Here is an 18,906-nt window from a genome sequence, read left to right as displayed (position 1 = left end):
GAACAAACTTTACTTCATTTGTTTTATCCAGCTGAATTCTGACAGGACTGTTCCCTTCTGCTGGAGCAACAGAAAGCACACCTTTGATGTTCTGATCAAAGACTTCCTAGGCCACATCAACTGGTTGCAAAGATGTATCCATCAACATACCATGCTGTTATCCATCAAAGAAAGATTTATCAATGTTGTGTTTATCTGTTATTGCCTCAGGAAGCACGTCGTCAGAAATATTCACAGACATATTGGTTTCTCATGCTTCAATTATGATCAATGGATTACACCAGACATAGCCAATTGAAATGTTCTCGTAAAATCTGATATGCTCTTGCAAATATGCTCAATCACTGGTAATTTTGTTAGTGTTCACATACTGATACTCATAATGATCTTTGTGAGTTATTTTTTGCTTCATCTGTTCTTGGAAGTGCATAAGAGTTTCTGCAAAATCTGATGGAACACAAACATTTGGCCTCACACTCCATTTGTCCACCTTTTGGCAAAGCAAATAACTTCATGAATGGAATGTATCTTACAACTGAATGTTGTTCTAGTGTGTTTGAGATGTTCACTTCTGGTGGAATACATTATAGAGGTAATCAGTTGCAACAATTTTAACAAGGAGTTTATCTAAAACAATTTTTTCTATGGCAGGTTTAGCAAATCCAGATTTTACCTTAAGTCCATTCTTAAGATTACGATTATTAGCATGTGTCTCACATGGGTGAAGGTAAATATCAGTTGATTCAGCCATGGTGAGGGAGGGAAGCTTGGAGTTTTGTTTCATTACATTCTTTTTTTGCAGTGCAAGACTTGATTTCTGAAATGAAGGCGATGACAAACTGCACAAACATATTCAAGTCCTGTGCTGGACTTCTCTGAACACTTTGATAACATTGTCCATGACCTTCAATTTTTCACATTTCTTGTTATCTCTGTCTGCATTTTGTATTTTCACTTCAATACCATGATCACATTTCCTCCATAATATAACCCTCTTCTGTGGGTACATACTTCTCTTCTCTTGGCATGGCCAACTTTATTTTGGTACAATAACAGCACAATTTTTGTACATTCTTGTGTCATGTCATTGTCTTTCACATTAACCATGGCTGGTTCTTTGGAAAGCTCACTTCAGGTAATTAAATGTCTACAACTGGGAAAGGAGACGTTGAAATGTCAGATTGTTCCCTTCTTGTTGCATGTCTTTGAATGCCTTCAACTATAGTGCTGCACACTGGAAATAATGACATGCATCTCATCACAAGCAGGTGGCATTTCACAAGTCACATATTAGACTCACAAGTCAGTCTTTAGATGCTTTGCTTAACTAAAGACCGATGTCTTTCTCCCTGATTTTGTGTTTAGATGGGCGGATACAATTTTAGAGTTTAAAAAAACTCCCTACGTTGCAGAACCAATCGTAAATCCGCAGGGCGGTCCTTCGGTGGCTTGCTGAACTCTCGCTCGTAGACATAGTCCGACTAGAAACAGAATCAGAATCAGAATCAGAAATACTTTATTGATCCCCGAGGGGAAATTATTTAAACACGTGTAGCGGTACAAAATGGCTCAAGTCGCTGTAAGTCCTTCATTTCCACAATCTTGTGGACTGAGCACATGTTTGATAAAACGGAGTTAAATCTCTCGGCATCCATTTTCAGGCTCTCTGTGTGTTTGTTTCCTTGCGGACGAGAAAAGGGGGAGCGCACATTTCCGGGAGGGCGTGTCCTTTTCAAAAATGCAAGAGGCGTTGCTTTGTTGCCGGCCGTTTTCACCGGTGTGTTAAACATACTTTAGAAAGGAGTTTCCCCAGACTATCAGAAGCCGGAGATCTCTGATTGTCTGGTGGCGAGACTAGTCACATATTGGTCCACAAACTCTGCTAAAACATCATCATCACTTTCGTCACTTTAAGTAGCATTTAAGAGGTGGACCACAGGCTAGAAATTCCACCGGCTGTTGACATTATGATTTCTTTAAGAAAGACAGGGAAGTGATGATCGACCGTTTGAGCAGCTGTAACAAGATTTCTCTTAAAGAGACCACATCAGCCCAGTTTGAATTATCAAAATTGCTACTCATGCCTTCTTGCTTAAGGAGACTGTCAGTAACTTATTTCCTTCTCAGATCAGCAGAAAGGGGAAAAACCATGTTGGAATTCAAATTTGTCTGACTGTAGCAAACAGCTTTCTGAACACTTTGCCAAAATACTTGTGTACCCCGGATAAGTTTGAGTAACTTTTGTTCATCATTAAACTGAATAATTTTCTAAAGAGAATCCTGGTTTGTCAACATCTCTGACGTGATGCTAGCATGATGGGTTGAACTGTATCACTTTCTCAAAGCAACTGACTCATTAAATTTAACTTGGTTAATCAAAGATAGATACTTTGCAAAGAAAATGTAACCCAGATTTCTTGCAAACCTACCTTCAGCAATAACAATGTGTGTATTGAAATACGTGCATCCTGTCAGTTTCTCCACAGATGATCATCTGTTCTTTGATGTACATTGTAATTTTCTACAAAATGTGATAGCATGCAAACAATTGGCCCAACACTCCATTTGTCCACCTTTAGGCAAAGCAAGTAACTTTATGAATGGAATGTGTTTTGCAATCAAATTTTGTTTCAGTGTGTTCAAGATGTTCAGTTATGGGAGGATTCTTTCCAGATGTAAACTGTTTGCAGCTCTTTGCACAGGAGTTTACCATAAATCATCTTCTATGGCAGGTACAGCAAATCCAAATTGTAACTTTAGGTCCGTTATGAAGATTAACATTCTTAACAGATGTCTCACTACAATGATTATAGCAAGTATTAGCTGTGTCGACCATGGCAAGGGAAAGAAGTTTGGACTTTTTTTTTTTTTGCCTGGGATTTTTTTTTTTTTTTTTTTTTTTTTACAATGCAAAAAGGAGTCACTGACAAATTGCACAGACCTATTCAAGTACTTTGGTAGACTTCTTTGAACATTTTGACAACATTGTCCATGACCCTTAATTTTTTGACATTTCTTATAAGCCCTTTCAGCAAGGTTTAATAAGTCTTTCCTTTGCTGGCCACCTTTTTCTCCATACGATCATCATAATCTGTGGCATAACTGTTTTTACTCTTTGAGCTTGTGTTGATGCAGTGTATTTCTGGAATATTGCAACTCTTCTTTTTATATTGTTTTCTGTACACGTCATCTTGTCTGTAGCCCTATACTCCACTTTTGATTTTGTCTTGTTTTAATTAATCATTTCTTTAGAAGGCTTCTGTTTTTCTGTCAAGTATCCGACGTGTTGATTCACTGTTCAATGAATGTTTTCAGCTGCTGTATTTTGACAGATTTCAGATTGGACACTTAATGCTCTCAGAAAGACTCATTAAACTGCCATGCTCACCAGCATTATAGGGAAATTGTCCTGAACCCTGATTAAAAGATCCTTGAAGAGCAGATGTTGCAGGAGCTTGAGCTGTTTGTTTGAAAAAGTAGCCAGTAGTGGGTGGTATCACTTTCTGTCCATTTGTCACATGTGTATGGTAGCTGCACAGGACCAAAAACAAAACTTCACAGAGGTCAAAATATACAGGAGCAAAGTAACATCACAAATTTAACAACCTCTTCAACATTATACTGAAATATATTTCACTCTGTATTGTAGCAAGTCATACTATCCAACAATAAACAAACTTATCATGGATAAACGGCGCTTACAGTCAGTGATCAGACTAATTCCTCTTCTTCTACTGAGTCTGATGAACCACCATGACGAGGTACTAATATTTACATTAGATAATAAATAAAGTGACTTATATAGAAATGATCATAAATTCATTATTTCTAAAACATGAACATGTACAGAATCAGCAAAATCTGTTTAAAACTCATTTCAGCTCTAAGTTTGACTTTTCTCTGTCTAATGCGTCTTCTCTGTCTTTATGTCTCTCTTGTGTTTTGTGACGGCTCCTCTGCTTGGTGCTCTTTGCTGCTGTGGAGCTTTCTGTCTCCAGGGCTACAGACCTGTTTGGAGGATCATCAGCAGCATGAGACACCTGGGCCAGGTATGTGTCTCATGCATATAAACCAGAGCAGCAGCCAGTCTTTGGGCACGTCTCCTCTCACCACATACCTCTGTGTTGTGACTTTAGTTTCCTTTGGTTTACATTTTCACTCCTCCTCTCCCGACACTACTGACCTCACAGATTCCTCCGTCTATCTGCTCCACTTGTTTTGATCATTTTGTGCTTAACTTCGAGCTTCACCTTCAGGTCTTAAAGCCACTCATCTAAAGAGGAAAATGAGCTTTTAGGAGTTTTTTACTGTTTGTTTCTCCCTGTCTTGGTGGGTGGAGTTGTTAAGGTATGAATGAAATGTGTCTTGGCTGTCTGCGTAGGTGGACTGTGTCATAAGTGAATCATATGTGGAACCAGTGGAACTTGTCTCTGGTGCGTCGGTACCACGTATCCACAGTCTGTCGTCAGCTGAGTCGTCAGCATCAGAGAGCTCTACAGGAAGACACATTTGAACCACTCTTATTCTGCTTTAAGTCAGCAGAGGTTGTCACTGTGCTGGTTTTGGAGCTTGTTTGTGTGTCCCAAGTTCCTGTGGAGAGAAAACTAAAACATGAGCCTGTAAAAACTCTGTAGGGACGCTGTTGGACCAATCAAATTAAATTGAGCCTAAAAAGTGTCCTGGTGTGTGTGTTCTTTGTTCCATATATGAGTCATGTCCACATGTGAAGCTGTGCTGGCAGTAATAGGAGGGATTTTATCAGCTCCACCTTCAGGTCTTAAAGCTTCACCTCACTTGAGTAACAAAACACATGTCATTCATCTAAAGAGGAAAATGAGCTTTAAACAAGTGAGTGGAAAAAGGAGTCAGCCAGAGTGGAAAGTTGTGATTCCTTATAGAGGCAACTAGTGTCTGACTAAACACTGAAAGAAGACAGGATGTGTCCAAACTCTGCTGCATCACATGGATGAAATATTGTTGAGTCACCTTGAAAATAAATATGTGGTATAAAGTACTGCAACATGTGCTGTATGTCTAGAGCCATATGTCACTGAAATACTCTGTCACACTGTAGATCTCAACAGCGTCTTATTGTGAAAGTCTGCTCCTGTTCCTGCCCTTCCTGCCTGTCCTGCTTCATGACTCACTCCAGGTACCAGCTCACCTGTGTCGGAGCCTTTTCTCTCTTCGTCTTCAACACTTTGAAGAAGCTGTAAGTTGGCTTTGTTTGATACTTTTGTTTTTAGTCGACTTATTAAGTGATAACTTGAGCATTTTTCAGTCTGGACTCTATTTCTCTGTGTATCTGTGTCTAAGACAGTGGTTTCCATCTGGTCCAATCACAGGCTCCAGATTTCTCCTCAGTCATCAGTTCAGGGTCCACACAGTTTCATATATTCAGCGTCATACTTGTGTTTGGTCATGTCGTCCAGTTAGTCTGCTGTCTCTGTCAAGTAGCTGTCTGTTAGTCACTCAGTACGTTTACATGCACAGATTAATCGAGCTATGCTCAAAATTCGATTGTGGCGTCTAATCGGACTTCTGTCCTTGTCCCAGTTCATATGCAACTGAGAAAATCAAATTACTGACGGGAACGTGTCCTCCTCCTCAACACTAGGTGGCGATATGCGTCGTTTCAGCGGGTTAATACCGCCCCCTTTCCGGTTGACCTATTACGTGACTTAGTAATAAACAACCGGAGTCAGGCGGCAGACCGGCATTTTCGAACAATAGCAAGATGGATAATCGAACAGCTTTGTTCATTTCGTACGTAATGTACGTGTTACTGATTGTGCAGATAAGGTGCACACTATCCCTCGCGGTCACGGTGATTTTGAGAGGCAGACAAGAACGCTGTATGCTGTTGGAGGGCTACAACAATAGCATGTCTCGTCTGTTCCAGGGTCATATACCGGCGTGGGGGGTGTTGAGCATGCGCACATGCATTGTCTAGTTTAACTCCGATTAAGGCGTATACATGCCGGAGAAAATCAAATTCCAATCGCATTATCTGGGTGTCTTAATCGGAGTTGGAGTACTCCGATAATAGTCGGAGTAACGTGTTTACATGCACTTCAGTTGTCCAGTTATAGTCGGATTAAAACAATAATTTGTTTTTTTCAAGTGTCATGTAAACGAACTGACTCACTCTACAGCAGGGAACAGCTCTTCAAAATAAAAGGTCTGTGACAGACATTCACTGCACTTCAACATAAAGTGTGTTTTTTACAAACTTGGCACATTGGCGAGTCACTTGTGGTCCAATTTTGAACCATGACCCACTGGTTGGGAACCACTGGTCTAAGAGACTGATGTGAACAACAGTGTTTGACACTGGTCCAGTATTTAGTGAGAGGACAGCGGCCGGCAGCCGCACAGCGAGCTGTAATGTAAACATATGGGGCAACTGATCACCGTCACTGTGTCCATTTAAAGTTAGTTTTGACACAGAGCAGCTCAGATTGTTTATATAAGTCAGTACGTTTTCATGACGACAGAGAAAATGATTTATTGTGTCAGACTTTTAAAATCCCTGTAAACATGTCAGTGTGAGTGAAATGTTCCTGCAGTGAATGTGTCACAGTGGGACTAACACACCCAGATCATGTGACTCCTGCATGTATACAGTCAATCAGACCCAAACTGGCCGAGGCGCTCTGAGCATGCTCCACAGTTTCCGCCCCGGGCTTTGACCCGGAAGTCCAATAGCATTAAATGTGTAAGAGAAGAAGAAGCCGGTAACAACATGGAGAAATCTACATCCAGAGCCGTGACTTTTTGGATGCACCAAATGTACAGAGCTGTAAAGTTGTCCACCATGGTAGCAGTTAGCTGCTAGCTAACCGTAGCTAACTTGTTTGTCCATTGTTTGGTCTGTGACGTAATAGGTCAACAGGAAAAAGGTCCAATACTAACAAGCTGAAAGGGGGCATATCTCCACCTATCGTAGCGGAGTCGCACATACTTGGCTCAATAAATGGATTCCCCTCCCGTGCTTGTATACTGGGACAAGGACAGTAGGCCAGTTAGATGTCCTCGTCCAGCTGGGACTGGAGCTCCTCATTTTGTCTGCACAGGTCAGAAATGTACAAACATGAACCAGTCTTTACAGCATCAGTATTTTCCCTCTGTGGGCCTACAGGGTCACAGCACCCACAGGAACACCAGCAGTCTCCCAGCTTCACGTCCTGCAGCAGCTGGTTCACCCTCCGCTGCCTGTGGTCCTTCTCTTTCTCTTTATCTGCTGTTCATCCGTTTACTGCAGCTCAAATAAATACAGGCGGCGGTCAAATCCAAAGGCCTGATCCACATGACTGAAATCAGCTGAATATTCATCCATGACACTGAAAATCTTTTAGACAACACTAAACTATGTTTTCTGTACTCCAACACAACAAACTATTTCTGCTACTACTCACTCTCACTCCAACTCTAACTCAAGTTTTCACAGACGTCTTCCTGCAACAAGTCACATCTCACAAGATTTCAAAATAAAACTTCACTTGATGAGACAATAACAAACAGATCAGATCAAGTGAAAGGTAAAGACACACTTCAGACACTTATAACAACAATCTGCTCAATACTGGACCAATTTCAAAACCTGTTGTTGACATCAGTCACTTAGACACATACACATGGGAAAATAGGGTCCAGGCTGAAAAGAGTTATCCTTTAAGTTGTGTGTTGTGACCATATCTCCTTTATTGTTCCCAAAAAAAAACTAAACCTGAGAAAAGAAACAATAATGAAAACTGAATGTGTCAGTAACAGTGAAGAAAATACAAGCCTCCACCAAAGTCCACTGAAGACAGTCTCATATTTCAGCTGATGACGTCACTTTCCCAGCAGCCCTCTGTGAAGCTGTTGGAGCAGTTTTACAGGTTTAAATGTCACACCACGCCTCAGCTCAGCTCTGTTCTTTCAGTCATAAACTGACTGTAAATGTCTGTCAGTGTTTGTTCTGTGGTCCAGACGCAGCTACAGATTTATAATCAGTGTTTCATCAGGTGTGTTTCTCCTCTCTGTAACTGAACCATCAGATATTTGGAGCTCTGATAAACGTCCAGAGAGTTAAGAGTCGCTGCAGACGACTGATTTCACATCAGATGAAAGCTGCTCAGTGTTTCTGAGAGTGAGACACATGATGGAGTTTTTCTCAGCACTTGAGGCGTCTCATCTCCACATTGAAAAGGGTGGATGTGACAGAATGAAATGAGACAGAGGATTCAAATGTAAATGGTGCTCCATGCATGGTGTGTGTGCTGGGCTGCAGCTGGATGACTCCATCTAGTGGAGTGATAGTAGAAGTAGAGCAGCTGCTGTCTGACTGCATTCAGCTGACACTGATATGAAAGAGAAAATAACAGCAGCTGATCTTTTGACAGGAGAAATGATGTAAAGGAGGATTTGAGTTGATGTGCAGATGAATGATGTGTGTTTCCTCTCCAGATGAAAGTGTGTGTGAGTTGAGCAGCATGAATCGGTGTGAGGACAGAGAGGAGGGAGTCCCTCCCTCTAAAACCACTCTGTGTGGGGAACATGACAGCCAGACCAAAGCTCAGAGGTGAGATGAGGATCTCTAACTGTCCATGACTCTTCTCCATGTCACAGCTCAGCACTCAAACCTCTGTGTGTGTGTGTGTGTTGTGTTCATAATGAATTCATGTGTCCATCAGGATCCATCAGAGACCAGACTCTGCTGGACCTGGACCTGGACCTGGACCTGGACCTGAACCCAGCTGTGTGTCCTTAAAGAGCGACTGGTCAGTTGATCGAGACATTAATTTTAAAGTCCATCAGCCCTCTGCTGCAGAGAGGTGAGCTCTTAATAACATTAGAATTTTACTGATTCATGTTTTCACTGTTATTTATCCAGAGAAGTTCTTTTTAAATGCTATGTTTATTTTTAGCATCGCTCTTCTTCTTCTTCTTCTTCTTCTTCTTCTTCTTCTTCTTCTCTGGTGTTTGATCCAATATTCTCTGTTTTTAATGCCTCCACTCCGTCAACAGCTGTGGCCGGAGACATCACGTCTCTGGGTTGTCCTTCCGTCTGTACGTCTCATTCCCGTGAACATGACATCACAGAAACACTGTCAGGGAATTTCTTCAGATTTGGCACAAACGTCCACTTGGACTCAAAGATGACCTGATTAGAATTTGGAGGTCAAAGGTCACTGTGACCTCACAAAACATGATGTTGGACATTACTCAAGAGTTCATATGCTGAGTTTTAGTCCTGGTTCGACCCAATATTCACCTTTTTCTAGCCGTGGTTTGGTCCGTCATCTGTTGATTTGTTTAGCCCTGACTTTGTTCAGTCTTTTACAGAAAATGAACCAGTGATACACAGACTGCAGTAATTCAGTGTGAAGACCTTTTATTGTTTAGTTTATTAAACTTCTTGCTGCTGGTGACTGAAGACTGAAAAGTTCATTTCATCCTTTTTGTACTGAAGGTGTTTGCACAACAAGTCTGAACTCACTGATTGAAATACTTTTCTTGTTGATAGCTGGTAGTTTCTCCAGAAGCTACTGTGGCTGGAAGGTAAAAAATCCTCTTTGTTTGTTTGTCCTTCAGGATCCATCAGAGACCAGACTCACCTGCACCCAGCTGTGTGTCCTTCAAAAGTGACTGGTCAATGTTGGAACCTATTACATTTAAAGCTGGACAACAGTAAGCTGAATATAACATTGATGTTTTAACTACTATTGTGTCACAAACCTGAGAAGGTGAGAGCTTTTGTCTCAGAGTGTGAGGTTGTTTTGTAGAAGCAGTAAGTTGGCTGTTTGTTACCTGGCAGTACTGAGCAGTAACTGTAGACTCAGAGTCAAAGATCCCTGAGGAGGGAGTGGATCATCACTCCCCAATCTCTGCTGTGCTGACACTGAGAATTTTCAATGTGATGAGAAGGAGTTTGAACTGGAGTCGATGACCTAAAAGCTGCAGAGAGCCGCAGACCAGACGGTGGATTCTCAGTGGGATCAGCTGTACTAACAACACTTGGTTATCAGAGGGAATGATCTGATTCAGTGTTCTTATAAAACATGAGCTGAATGATGATTGACCTTGTGTCTGTCTCTGTGTGGACAGTGTCTCTGTGTGGACAGTGTCTCTGTGTGGACAGTGTTTGTCTCTGTGTGGACAGTGTCTCTGTGTGGACAGTGTTTGTCTCTGTGTGGACAGTGTCTCTGTGTGGACAGTGTCTGTCTCTGTGTGGACAGTGTTTGTCTCTGTGTGGACAGTGTCTCTGTGTGGACAGTGTTTGTCTCTGTGTGGACAGTGTCTGTCTCTGTGTGGACAGTGTCTCTGTGTGGACAGTGTCTGTCTCTGTGTGGACAGTGTCTGTCTCTGTGTGGACAGTGTTTGTCTCTGTGTGGACAGTGTCTGTCTCTGTGTGGACAGTGTTTGTCTCTGTGTGGACAGTGTCTCTGTGTGGACAGTGTTTGTCTCTGTGTGGACAGTGTCTGTCTCTGTGTGGACAGTGTTTGTCTCTGTGTGGACAGTGTCTCTGTGTGGACAGTGTCTCTGTGTGGACAGACATAATGTGAGCTGATTGTTGATGGTTCCTCCACAGAGTGGACCAGGAGAGCTCAGAGGTTCCCAGTGGTCAGTCTGCCCAGCAGCATCAAACACACCTGGACTCCATATTTATGGTCTGTACATGTACAACAACTACTTTGACATCTATTCTGTTCACAATCATCTCCATGCTGCACTTTTTACACCAGTGGATTGTCAGTGTGTCCAACATGGATCTGATGTTTGATTGTGTCATTCATATAATATTCTGTTCCAGCTGCTGGAGGAGAACATCCTCACTTTTGTGAAGAACGAGCTGAAGAAGATCCAGAAGGTTCTGAGTCCAGATTACCCAGAATGCTTCGAGAGTCAGAGGGAGGATGAGGAGGTGTTGGAGGGTGAGGATGAAGAGCAGAGGAGGAGCAGCAGAGAGGCATTTCTGAAGATCACACTGCACTTCCTGAGGAGAATGAAGCAGGAGGAGCTGGCTGACTGTCTGCAGAGCAGTAAGAGGATTTCTATAAAGACTGAACAGGATGGAAAGAGGAAATGGAGGAAACATGGGAGGAGTTTACATTTACAAATTCTGCAGACACACTTCAATGTTTCAGTTCTCTGATTTTCTGTAGGATCCACTCACTGATATCATTTGTTGTTTGTTTATTCAGGAACTGTTGCTGTGTGTCGACGTAAACTCAAATCTAACCTGCAGAAGAAGTTCCAGTGTGTGTTTGAGGGGATCGCTAAAGCAGGAAACCCAACCCTTCTGAATCAGATCTACACAGAGCTCTACATCACAGAGGGAGGGACTGCAGAGGTCAATGATGAACATGAGGTCAGACAGATTGAAACAGCATCCAGGAAATCAGACATACTCGAAACAACCATCAGACAAGAAGACATCTTTAAAGGCTCACCTGGAAGAGATGAACCAATCAGAACAGTGATGACAAAGGGAGTGGCTGGCATTGGGAAAACAGTCTTAACACAGAAGTTCTCTCTGGACTGGGCTGAAGACAAAGCCAACCAGGACATACAGTTGACATTTCCATTCACTTTCAGAGAGCTGAATGTGCTGAAAGAGAAAAAGTACAGCTTGGTGGAACTTGTTCATCACTTCTTTACTGAAACCAAAGAAGCAGGAATCTGCAGGTTTGAAGAGTTCCAGGTTGTGTTCATCTTTGACGGTCTGGATGAGTGTCGACTTCCTCTGGACTTCCACAACAATGAGATCCTGACTGATGTTACAGAGTCCACCTCAGTGGATGTGCTGCTGACAAACCTCATCAGGGGGAAACTGCTTCCCTCTGCTCGCCTCTGGATAACCACACGACCTGCAGCAGCCAATCAGATCCCTGCTGACTGTGTTGACATGGTGACAGAGGTCAGAGGGTTCACTGACCCACAGAAGGAGGAGTACTTCAGGAAGAGATTCAGAGATGAGGAGCAGGCCAGCAGAATCATCTCCCACATCAAGACATCACGAAGCCTCCACATCATGTGCCACATCCCAGTCTTCTGCTGGATCACTGCTACAGTTCTGGAGGATGTGATGAAGACCAGAGAGGAAGGAGAGCTGCCCAAGACCCTGACTGAGATGTACATCCACTTCCTGGTGGTTCAGACCAAAGTGAAGAACATGAAGTATGATGGAGGAGCTGAGACAGATCATCACTGGAGTCCAGAGAGCAGGAAGATGATTGAGTCTCTGGGAAAACTGGCTTTTGATCAGCTGCAGAAAGGCAACCTGATCTTCTATGAATCAGACCTGACAGAGTGTGGCATCGATATCAGAGCAGCCTCAGTGTACTCAGGAGTGTTCACACAGATCTTTAAAGAGGAGAGAGGACTGTACCAGGACAAGGTGTTCTGCTTCGTCCATCTGAGTGTTCAGGAGTTTCTGGCTGCTCTTCATGTCCATCTGACCTTCATCAACTCTGGAGTCAATCTGATGGCAGAACAACAAACAACTTCCATGCTGCCTAAAGTCTTCAGAGACAAACCTAAACTCATACATCTCCACCAGAGTGCTGTGGACAAGGCCTTACAGAGTCCAAATGGACACCTGGACTTGTTCCTCCGCTTCCTCCTGGGTCTCTCACTGCAGACCAATCAGAAACACCTACGAGGTCTGCTGACACAGACAGGAAGTAGCTCACAGACCAATCAGAAAACAGTCCAGTACGTCAAGAAGACGATCAACCAGGATCTGTCTGCAGAGAGAAGCATCAACCTGTTCCACTGTCTGAATGAACTGAATGATCGTTCTCTAGTGGAGGAGATCCAACAGTCCCTGAGTTCAGGACATCTCTCCACAGATAAACCGTCTCCTGCTCAGTGGTCAGCTCTGGTCTTCATCTTACTGTCATCAGAAGAAGATCTGGACGTGTTTGACCTGAAGAAATACTCTGCTTCAGAGGAGGCTCTAATGAGGCTGCTGCCAGTGGTCAAAGCCTCCAACAAAGCTCTGTAAGTGTGTAGAAATTCTGTTAATTTCATGGTGCTTTAAATGTGCTGTTGATTGATTCAATTCTGTTCATTATTTTCTCTCCAGACTGAGTGGCTGTAACCTCTCAGAGAGAAGCTGTGAAGCTCTGTCCTCAGTTCTCAGCTCCCAGTCCTCCAGTCTGAGACACCTGGACCTGAGTAACAACAACCTGCAGGATTCAGGAGTGAAGCTTCTTTCTGTTGGACTGCAGAGTCCACACTGTACTCTGGAAACTCTCAGGTCAGGATTCATTAACGCATTAAAGAGCTTTTTAAATCTGATTTACATCAGTGGATAAACAGCTAACCTGTGTTGTGTCTGCTGATATGATCTGTCAAAGGACCTTTAACTAAACTTCATCAGTAGTTTCTAGACTCAGAAAATTGTTTTCCACAAAGTGTTTTATCATTTCCTTTTGTTTTTGAATTATTAAATAACACAGATGATTTGAAAGATTTATTGTAAATTATAATCTGGACCAGGCGGCTGTGGTTCAGGAGGTAGAGCGGGTCGTCCACTGATAACAGGGTTGGTGGTTCCATCCCCACCTCCTCTGCCATCACTGTGTCAGTGTGTGAATAAGCAGTAAACACTGTGTAAAGCACTTTGGATAGAAGTGTTTGGAATGTTTGGAGCAAAATGTACCTGAACAATAAACAAACATGCAGCCAAGTGTTCACAGGAGGGTTCTTCAAGCTCTGGTTTAATGACAGACTCAAGCTATTTTGTAGTCAGTGTGAGATTGTTGGAATTGTTTAGGAGCTGGGTGTGGGATGTTAGCCACTGCTGCTGTGTTAGCTCATGCTTACTTGGCAGAGAGAGCATTAGGAGAGCAGCACACGGACATGGTCCTTCAGCACAGCTTCAAACTGCAGCAGCAACTACTTAGAAGTCAAGCAAAAAAGAAAAATCTTGCTTAAAATGATAAACATGAATAATAAACTTGATCCTGTCAGCAGGCATAGTGAGCATGTTAGCATTATGGTATTATTATGTAGCTCAAAGCACCTCTGTGTCTAAGTCCATCCTCACAGAGCTGCTAGCATGACTGTAGACTCTTTAACATTCAGATCACAATGACATGGTTACAGTTAACTCTCTGATTCAGTCATTGTATTGATCAGTTATTGATTTGGAGACAGTTTCTTCTTGTGTTTGAGTGACACAGCAGGACCCTCGGATGATCTGCCATGTGTGTTGTTTTGTGTGTTTGCAGTCTGTCAGGCTGTCTGATCACAGAGGAAGGTTGTGTTTCTCTGGCCTCAGCTCTGAGCTCCAACCCCTCCCATCTGAGAGAGCTGGACCTGAGCTACAATCATCCAGGAGACTCAGGAGTGACGCTGCTGTCTGCTGGACTGAAGGATCCACACTGGAGACTGGACACTCTCAGGTATGAACACTGGTGGAACATAAAAAGGAGATATTTGTGTAGGAGGTCTCCAAGGAGAACATCTCCAGGAACAAAAATGATAATTGCCTGTTGGTAATAATTGATGCAGTTTGGACAGATCTCTGCATGTTAAAGGAACTCAGACGCTACATTCAAGTGTGTTATCAACCTTGTGGACTGTTCCTTTATCATTGTATAACAGTGTGTGTATGAGAGTGATGTAATGTCCATGTGTGCATGCTGAAAGAGGAAGTGCTGCTCTGACCCCCCTCCTTCTTTCAGGGTGGAGCCTGGTGGAGTCCGATGGTTGAGACCAGGTGTGAGGAAGTGTAAGTGTGTTTTTAATTGATTCATGAAAACAAAGCATCTTCAAACTGTGTCAGCTTTTCTAACAAACTGTACCGCATGTTGCAACTTTGAGGTGTTTGCGGGGGCAAGTGAATCTTACAAACTAGTTGTGATGCTGTCTTGGATTAGGAGCCTGTTGTTATGAGCATTCAGTGTATCTGACAGAATTAGGATTTGTTTTTGATGGTGGGGGGAAGGGTGGGGGCTGACAGCTGTTGCTGCCATTGGACACAGCTTTGAAGGACCGTCTCAGTGAGTCGCTCTCCTCCTGCTGTCTCTGCTCAGTTAGCACGAGCTAACACAGCAGCAGCGACTAACATCTGACACCGAGCCGTTAAACTGTCCTAATGAGCTCACACTGACACCAAAACGTCTCCAGTCTGTCATTAAACCCGTTAAAGGGATATTCAGCTGATTTCCAACCAGTTTTGTATCATAACAATGTGGGTAGTTTGTGTCAGTGAACTGTGGTAAACTTCCCTCCATCTGACCAGCGCCCAGATCTCCCTGCTCATCTCTCAGCTCACATCTTTATTCTCTGGCTCTCAGGCTGTTGCTCCAACTACAGATTGTGCTTCAACATTTTCATGAGCTCACTCACTGATCGAGAGAGAGCCCCCTGAGTGAGAGCAAACAGTTTGAGCAGAAGCAGAGCAAATCTAAGTGCCAGCAGGGGCTGTTTGAGTTTTGAGGGAGAGAAAAAACAAAACCTGAATCAATGAATTTTGCTCTCAAATTAAAGACACTGTTGTTGATTAAAGATAGAAATAAAGCTCCATGGCTGGCCACCATCATGTGCCAAAACAGACAAGCTAACATCACATCACCCACCAGTGGGAGTGTTTATTGGTCAAATGCAGTGCAGTGCATTCTGGTAGTTGTAGGTTTTCTTCCTTTTGAGCAAAAGCAAATCCCACAGTCCTTTTCCTCTGTTCTCTCTGGTCATGTAGCACCAAGTTTAAAAGTGTTTGTGTCTTTCTACTGCAGACAGTCCAGTTTTATGAGAAGACCATCTTTCCAGCAGTGAAATACTTCTTTAATAACCACACACAGTTGAGCAGATGACACACAGCTGTACATGGCCGTGTCTCCTGATGACACAGGGCCAATTGATGCCCTTTTTAACTGTATTTTAGATATCAAGTCATGGATGGCAGTGAATTTCTTGCAGCTCAACCAGGACAAAACACAGGTCTTAGTTTTTGGTCCTGAAGGCAAGAGAGAGAAACTTTTAGCAAAACTACAAGATTTTAAACCTTCACAATGTGTGAAGAACCTGGGCGTCATTTTTGACTCTGAGCTTAGTTTTATTCCACACATCAAAAATGTAACAAAGACAGGTTTTTATCATCTTAAGAATATAGCCAGAGTCCGCCCGTTTCTCTCTCAGGCTAACACGGAGGTGCTGATGCATGCTTTTATCTCTTGTTGTTTAGACTATTGTAATGCCCTGCTCTCTGGTCTTCCCAAAAAGACCATCTCTAACCTGCAGCTACTCCAAAACTCAGCCACACGAGTGCTGACGAGGACCAGAGGGCGGGCGCACATTACAGCAGTTTTAAAATGGCTGCATTGGCTCCCCGTGTGTTTCAGGATGGATTTTAATGTTCTTTTATTAGTTTTTAAATGTCTTAACGGTCTTGGGCCATCTTATTTATCTGACCTGCTTTTATCATATCAACCCTGGCGGACCCTGAGGTCCTCCGGCACCGGCCTTTTAATCATTCCAAGAGTTAGAACTCAAACCCACGGGGAGGCTGCATTCAGCCATTATGGCCCTCACTTATGGAACAGCCTGCCAGAGAGCATCAGGACTGCAGAGACTGTTGATGTTTTTAAAAGGAGGCTCAAGACTCACCTTTGTAATTTGGCTTTTAACTAATTTCTTCTACTCTTCTTTTATTATATTTTATTTATTTATTAATGTCTAATGTTCTTAATGATGTAGGTTTAAATCCTTATGCATGTTATCATTATTCTATCTCATAGCTGTTTTTATCCTACCCTATTGTCTTCTAGTCTTTTAGTTGTTAGCTCCAGTGTTTCCTCATGGGGGGCCTCCACACTGGGAGGTGTGTCCGGTCTGCCCGCGGGGACGTCGTCCTGGAGATCCCTCAGGCCCGGAGGACTGGGGGGCTCTGCACCATGTGTGGAGTCCACCCCGGTCTATCTGGGTCGGGGTGGTCTCTGTGGCCGTCGGCTGTGGCGCCTCTCAGTGTGGATGAGCTCCCCATAGGTGGTTTTTCCTCACCTGGTGCCTCAGTGCCCTGTGTGTGTGTGTGTGTGTGTGTGTGTGTGTGTGTGTGTGTCTGTGTGTGTGTGTGTCTGTGTGTGTGTGTCTGTGTGTTTGTGTGTGGGTCTGTGTCTGTGTGTTTGTGTGTGTGTGTGTGTGTGTGTGTGTGCTTGTGTGTGCCTGTGTGTGTGTGTGTGTCTGAGTGTGTGTGATGCTAACAGTTAGCCTGTCACTCTGTGTGTGTGTGTGTGTGTGTGTGTGTGTGGCGGGTTTTTCATTGTTTTTATTTAGTGAAGCACTTTGTTGCATTTTTAATGTATGTAAAGTGTAAAATACACACACATACATACACATATAAATAAAGTTTGATTTGATTTGAATAACCGTTGGGTAAGGTTAGCTGTGTGATGCTAACAGTTAGCCTGTCACTGTGTGTGTGACTGTGTCCGAGGCGTGGAGCTCACACTCCTGCAGCAGGAGTCTCATGATAACAGAGAGACAGAATCAATACGCTGCACGCAGCTCCACAATGAAATGAGATCTGACCTGTTTTTAAAAAGTCACATTTGTGGTAAAGTTGTGGTGATTGGATGAATTTGAGTTCAGTGTTGTGATGGCAACCTCCTGGAGGAAGTGATCAATGAACAGATGATAGATGAATAACTGCAGCTGTATTGTGTCTTCTTCTCTCCATCAGATTCCTGTGAACTCACCATCAACACAAACACAGTAAACACAGAGCTCAAACTGTCTGACAACAACAGGAAGGTGACACATGTGGAGGAGGATCAGTCATATCCTGATCATCCAGACAGATTTGACTGGTGGTGTCTTCAGCTGCTGTGTAGAACTGGTCTGACTGGTCGCTGTTACTGGGAGGTCGAGTGGAGAGGAGGGGTTTATATATCAGTGAGTTACAGAGGAATCAGGAGGAGAGGAAACAGTGATGACTGTGTGTTTGGACAAAATCATCGGTCCTGGAGTCTGATCTGCTCTGATGATGGTCGTTACTATGTCAGGCACAATGACAGAGAAACAGAGCTCTCCTCCTCCTCCTCCTCCTCCTCCTCCTCCTCCTCCTCCTCCTCCTCCTCCTCCTCCTCCTCCTCCTCCTCCTCCTCCTCCTCCTCCTCTGGTAGAGTAGCAGTGTATGTGGACTGTCCTGCTGGCACTCTGTCCTTCTTCAGAGTCTCCTCTGACACACTGATCCACCTCCACACCTTCAACACCACATTCACTGAACGTCTTTATCCTGGGTTTGGGCTGTGGTTGTTTGAGTCATCAGTGCGTTTGTGTTCTCTGTAGGAGTGAGAGTCTCCTCCTGTTAGAGAAACCTTCTCACTGCTGAACACATCAGTTGAGTGTGTACAGGATGTCACACAGCTGATGTTAGTTCTGTCCCACCATGTATCCCTGGTTAGATTCTGGTGGGGGACCTTTGCTTTATGTCCCACCCCTCTCTGTCTCTCTCTGTGTCCATGTTTGCTGTCTGCAGCCCCGACGTATCTGTAAAGGCAACATGTAAATGATGGATGATCAAATCAATCATTGTTTATGACACTGAACTTCTGAACACATTGTCCCTGACTGTGTGTGAATAAAGACTTTATACTACTGACTCATCATTGTTTGTTGTGTCTCACTGATGTCAAACTTTACAAACTTCAGACTGACTCTACTTTTTCTACTGAGTCTGATAAAACAAGGTGACCAGCTTCATTTATTTGTTGTTTTACAGCGCAATGAAATGTGAGCTGTAGCTCCTTCACACACACACACACACACACACACACACACACACACAAAGCATATATACACACATTTTCATTCCATAATATATGCAGTTACTTATATAGAAATGATCATTATGGATGGTTTGTTAAATGTGTTTAAAACTCATTTCAGCTCTAAGTTTGACTTTTCTCT

General features: G+C 43.3%; 1 protein-coding gene across 4 annotated transcripts; it reads left to right on the top strand.

The window, feature by feature from the left end:
- Positions 1-8,134: 8,134 nt before the first annotated feature.
- On the top strand, positions 8,135-18,598 carry LOC144461889 (NLR family CARD domain-containing protein 3-like). Of its 4 annotated transcripts, none has more exons than XM_078165735.1 (10): positions 8,154-8,566; positions 8,679-8,765; positions 9,580-9,675; positions 10,577-10,655; positions 10,799-11,027; positions 11,190-12,990; positions 13,076-13,249; positions 14,226-14,399; positions 14,682-14,728; positions 17,678-18,598. In XM_078165735.1, the coding sequence occupies exons 1-10, from the start codon at positions 8,430-8,432 to the stop codon at positions 18,283-18,285; spliced, it is 3,432 nt and encodes a 1,143-aa protein (XP_078021861.1). In that variant the 5' UTR covers positions 8,154-8,429; the 3' UTR covers positions 18,286-18,598. The 4 variants fall into 4 exon arrangements, with proteins under 4 accessions (XP_078021863.1, XP_078021862.1, XP_078021861.1 ...); XM_078165734.1 differs by having other exon boundaries at positions 8,679-8,819; XM_078165736.1 differs by lacking the exon at positions 14,226-14,399 and having other exon boundaries at positions 8,150-8,566; positions 8,679-8,819.
- The last annotated feature ends 308 nt before the right edge of the window (positions 18,599-18,906 follow it).

The sequence above is a fragment of the Epinephelus lanceolatus genome, chromosome 24, assembly GCF_041903045.1.
Source record: "Epinephelus lanceolatus isolate andai-2023 chromosome 24, ASM4190304v1, whole genome shotgun sequence".
In the NCBI taxonomy this organism is placed as follows: Eukaryota; Metazoa; Chordata; class Actinopteri; order Perciformes; family Serranidae; genus Epinephelus; species Epinephelus lanceolatus.
Note: the sequence above shows the minus strand (reverse complement) of the source record. Positions and strands in the feature narration are given on the sequence as shown.